Raw genomic sequence first — 5,305 nt, forward strand, 5'->3', positions numbered from 1 at the left:
ATCCTATGAAATATTTCTCAACATGATCAAACACTCTTATAAGTGCTATCCTCTGTTCACGTGTCTACCCGATCATGAAACCAATGTTTATGATTGTCCATATATATGTTTTGTCCATTTTTTGTAAGCACCGTGTCTACAATTTCATTAAAAGATCAAAACAAGATTTCTTATGTACAAAGCTAAAATGATTCATCGCAAGATGAAAGAAGTGCTAGAAAGGAGAAATAGAGCAAACCATTATACTTGGGCCATCGAGTTGACCTAGTGCGTGGAAGCTTAGCGCATGTGAAAGTGGGCCATGTCCCAAAACCTTTTGCAGAGAGTATAGATATTTGGGCCCATTTTACAAGTAGACCATGTATTTTGTACATAAGAGCACCTCACATATATATCGGATGAATCTCCGCCACTACTTCGAGCCAACTACAAACAAATAGAACCAACAACCATCATTACAGTATTCCATGCATCGTCAAAATAACGCAATGTCGTATACTGATATACGTTTCTAGCAGCTGGCACCACCTGTCGCTGTTATGGACAGTGTATCACCATTATTTCACCACATTGATATACAACATTTATACCGTATTGTGTGGCCATACTCACAGGCCACCGTAATCAATGCACGAACATTACAAAGTATAGACCGCTCCAATGTCGTTTTGCTCCTCTGTAAAATAGCACTCCGACTTATGTTTGAACACTTGTTATGAAAATAGAACATCACAACCAAATACTCTTCCAACCAACTAATAAGATTGAAGTCATTGGACTAAACCCTCAAAGTGATATGGTACCTATTTTATAAAACTCAAGCATCGTGTCTACGACTCCATCACGAGTTCAAAATATAAAGTATCTCCCAACGAGAGTGATATCATTCACGAACCGGAAACACATTTACACATAGATTTTTTTGGTGAGAAGTAAAGTATATTAACATTCTGAAGATATCTTATATTTGCCCCAAACTACGGTCAACAATTGTAATATTACTTTAGGTAACGTCAAAATAGAGCGTTTCTAGTCCGGTGTGCTTTAGGCAGCTGGCACCAGCTGTCGTTGTTATTTACGCCGGAAGACCATTATTTCACTGCATTAATATATAAATCGTCTGCTGATACATGTATATACCTGCACGACACATTGATATTCAAATCTACAAATCAATGAAGTTGTTGGTGTATATCATGTAGTCTTACTTATATATTTGAACACTTGTTTTGAAACAAAACATATCAATCAAATACTTCTCCAACCAAAGACTCTCCAAATTCAAACATCATAAATTGAAACATGAGTATGAGGCTATGGGCACACACCTTGTGACACAAGCAAAAAAAACCATTGTCCCTCCAAAAAGCCAAGCCCAAAATTTGAAGGAGGGAAACTGAAAAGAGGGGAAAAGGAGACAAAACACCCAACTTTCCCTCTCCCCGAGACCACGCCCCAACCGCGCTATTTAATTCACCGTGCAACTTACACCTTCTCCTCTCCTCATCATCAGGCCCCCCGCTCCTCTCCTCCTCCGTAACTTCGATTTCACCTTCCCATCTCCCTCAACAAAACCGCACCGCACCAGGAGGAGCCCGGCCATCCATGGACGCCTACGAGGCCACCAAGGTGGTGTTCGCGCGGGTGCAGGCGCTCGACCCGGACCTCGCCTCCACGATCATGGGCATGCTCCTCACCCAGGACAAGAACGAGGAGGACATGATCCGCCTCGCCTTCGGCCCCGAGCACCTGCTCCACGCCGTCGTCGCCAGGGCGCGCGCCGACCTCCTCGCGGCCGCCCACCACAAGAAGCCGTCCTCTCCGCCCACGGCGCCGTGGGCCTCCGGCCTGTCCACGGACGACGCGCCGTTCGCCGCCGACCAGGCGAGATTCGACGGCGGCGGCGGAGGGGAAGGGTTTTACCCGCCGGACGAGTTCGGGTGCTGGTCCCCGGCCAGCGGCGGGCAGCACCGTCGGAGCTTCTCGCTGAGCGACGCCGACGCGGGCGGCTGGAAGCCGTGCATGTACTACGCGCGCGGCTTCTGCAAGAACGGCTCCTCCTGCCGCTTCGTGCACGGCCTGCCCGACCACCTCAGCGACCAGGACATGGAGGCCTGGACGGCGGCCGTGCGGTCGGAGCTCATGGCGTCCGCCTTCCCCTTCTCGCCTCCTCCCAGAGGCCTCAACTTCCTGCTCCAGCAACACCAGCAGCAGCAGAGCGACTCCCAGAGGTGACACGAGTACCGATTTTTTTTTGCTCCAAAGATTACATTTTTATGCGCCTTGCCCATTCTAATCTTGCTTTTCCAGGGCGGCGGCGGCGGCCATGCTGCTTGGTGGCGGCGGAGAGGACATGCACAAGTTTCCTCCCGTGCGGTCTCCTCGACTGGACCGCGGCGGCGACCTTGCCTCCAACCCTGCGGCGCGCCAGATCTACCTCACGTTCCCTGCTGACTCCACCTTCAGCGAGGAGGACGTGTCCAGCTACTTCAGGTACCCCATCCACCAAACGCGCCGCCGCCGCCATTGATGCCTTTTTTTTCCTGTTCAAGCATCAAACATTTCCTAGTCTTTAATTAAGTCTTAACAATTGAATCGATATCCTCCGCAGCTTCTTCGGGCCGGTGCAGGACGTGCGCATCCCGTATCAGCAGAAGCGCATGTTCGGCTTCGTCACCTTCGTGTACGCGGAGACGGTGAGGCTCATCCTCGCCAAGGGAAACCCGCATTTCGTCTGCGACGCGCGCGTCCTCGTCAAGCCATACAAGGAGAAGGGCAAGGTCCCCGACAGGTTCAGGCACGTCCCGCCATTGCCGGCCTACATTCTCTTTTCTTTCCTTGCAAACAGATTGCTTTGCTTATTTGATTTTAGCATTGGGAGTTTTTTCGAATAATATTATAATCAGTTCAGGGAAGAACAAAAACCATTTTTTTCTTACCTTATCTGCTGTTCGATTGCAGGAAGTTCCAGCCCACGCATCATGGCGATTTCCCCGGATGCACGACGCCCACTGGTCTGCTCGATTCCAGGGACCCCTTCGACCTTCAGTCGCCACAGATCGGTGAGCAATAGAACTGCACTGCTCTGAGCCTGCATTCTTGATCAGAAAATATTACTTCCGCGTCACTAATCGCAAATTATGTTGCTGCAAATTGTTAGGTCCGAGGATGATGTACGGAAACATTGGCAATCACGAGGCGTTCCTGAGGAGGAAGCTGGAGGAGCAGCAGCAGGCGGCGGAGCTGCAGCAGGCCATCGAGCTGCAGGGCCGCCGTTTCATGGGTCTGCAGCTCCTGGACCTCAAGAGCAGGGGTCACCACCATGTCGTCTCGCCGGTGGGTCTCCGGCAGCAGGCTGATGGCAATGCCATCCATTTGGAGGATGCCACCATCCAAGGTTTTACTTCTTGCTGCTGAATCTTCATTCTCTTCTCTTGCATGCTGATGCTGGGAAGCTAATCAATGGCTGTTGATTTTTACTCTGATAATAGTTCATGAATGGTTGTGACTTTATTGCGGTTTCTGATTTGTGGTAGATCACAAGATGATCAGTGGGGGACGTGCCATGATGACATCTGCCCCTGTTGCTATTTCTGCCATTGCCACACAAGGCAAGCAGCAGGGGGAGGAGGGCGATGGGAGTCCCAAGCAAAGGGTCAACTCTGGGGAAGATGAGAAGACCGGTCATCCTGGGGCAGCAGCATCAGCAGCTCCCAGTGCTAATCTATTCCAAGAAAGGTAGGATTTGGAGCAAACAATTACCCATTACCAAATGCAGCTGTTCTCTTTTGGGGGAAAGGAAATAAAGGGTAGAAAGGAAACTTGTTGGTTCTCTCTTTTGCTTGCTTTTCCCTTTTTTATCTACAAGTATTGTTATGTTATTCCCATTGACCAACGAAATGTGCCTTCAAAAGCTGTTCTTGCAAAAGGAGGGGTTATTGTATAGACTGTTAACAAGTGCTGATCATAGGTTCTCCCTAATTGGCAGCAACAAAAGGGGAAAAGAAATGCAAAGGCAAAGGGTAGGAGAAAGATAAGAGAAACCAAATAGAAATGATTCCAACTAAGGGCTATTGTTTAAGCAGTTCCTTGTGCAAGTTGTGCCTTATTTTTCCCCCCAGGATTCCTTCTTATATGTGTTTCTTGTTGTTTGAATTGCAGTGGCGTGGAGGAGCACAACCTGCCTGATAGCCCCTTTGCATCTCCAACAAAGGCCATTGGGGCTGCTGTTGCTTCTGCAGAACCAGCTCATACTGGCAACATCGGGAGCCCTCATCTGGTGGCCTCATCTCTGTTCCCTCCTACACCACCCACCCTTGAGCTGCCCCCTTACAAATCCTGCTTCTTCCAAGTGCCCAGGTGAAAGAAGCATCGACATCATTGTTTACTTTCACCCTCTTCTATGTTTTTCTACATCAAGGATATGTTTTCTTCTCTATTACATGTACTACTGTAGTATGTTTACACAGATTGTTTTTTAACATGTGTAGAATTTCTTCAGGTTCTCTCCTGGGCATGGTGCCATTGGGCTGTGAATACAAAGCAGGAGCAGCGGGGTCTCCTTTCCTCTTAATATGAGAGTAAGTATCATAAAAGAAAGCCCAGTGTTTTAGGAGTGCCGTAACAATCAATCATTACATCATGATTCATATACAAAAAAATCAGCCTCCTGCTTTGTCAAACCAACACCTGATGTCTGTGTTATGTGTTGTTTATGTATGCAGGGACCCCCATGAAGTAAGTGGATGGAAGGAAAAGCTCTAACAAATACTAGGTTTACTCTTCAGAGAGGAACAGCAACAACATCAACAACAGCAACAGAGAAAGGAAAGAAAATCTAGGTTGTTTTAGCCCTAGCCAGCCTTAATTAAGTATATGATAGTATAAATAATAATACCAGTAGTCCCTTTATTAGCTGCTCCAAGTAGTATCAAGAAGAAGAAAACTATCTTCATGCATCATTTTGTATGCTATGCTTGTGCTCCTCTCGAGTTGTATGGATCTCATCTCAGAATGATAGTAAAAAAACTTGTCCTGGTACCCAGTTGTTGTGAGGTGACATGGATGCATACAGACATCGAAAGCAAACAGGTACAGGGAGGAGGTAGGGGGAGTGGACAAAAGCCAGACAGAGCTCGCAGAGGGGAAAGTGATGACTGGGACCAGGGCACTCTCGCCGCAGTCACGGGTGCAGAGAATCCTAGTGGAATCGCTTCATCAGAGACTGTCCTTTTGCCCATGCCCTTGTCAAAATAGACAGAGATACTAGTCATCTAGTACTCCAATATGGAGTGCAGCAAATGGG

The 5,305-nt window shown here is 48.0% G+C and overlaps 1 protein-coding gene across 1 annotated transcript; it reads left to right on the plus strand.

Moving 5' to 3' along the window:
- The first annotated feature begins 1,492 nt into the window (after nt 1-1,492).
- On the plus strand, nt 1,493-5,040 carry LOC127300012 (zinc finger CCCH domain-containing protein 22). The gene is made up of 9 exons (XM_051330078.2): nt 1,493-2,231; nt 2,311-2,493; nt 2,612-2,801; nt 2,966-3,062; nt 3,161-3,397; nt 3,537-3,738; nt 4,162-4,359; nt 4,502-4,580; nt 4,725-5,040. The coding sequence occupies exons 1-8, from the start codon at nt 1,606-1,608 to the stop codon at nt 4,533-4,535; spliced, it is 1,767 nt and encodes a 588-aa protein (XP_051186038.1). The 5' UTR covers nt 1,493-1,605; the 3' UTR covers nt 4,536-4,580; nt 4,725-5,040.
- The last annotated feature ends 265 nt before the right edge of the window (nt 5,041-5,305 follow it).

Source organism: Lolium perenne, chromosome 5, assembly GCF_019359855.2.
Source record: "Lolium perenne isolate Kyuss_39 chromosome 5, Kyuss_2.0, whole genome shotgun sequence".
Taxonomy (NCBI): Eukaryota; Viridiplantae; Streptophyta; class Magnoliopsida; order Poales; family Poaceae; genus Lolium; species Lolium perenne.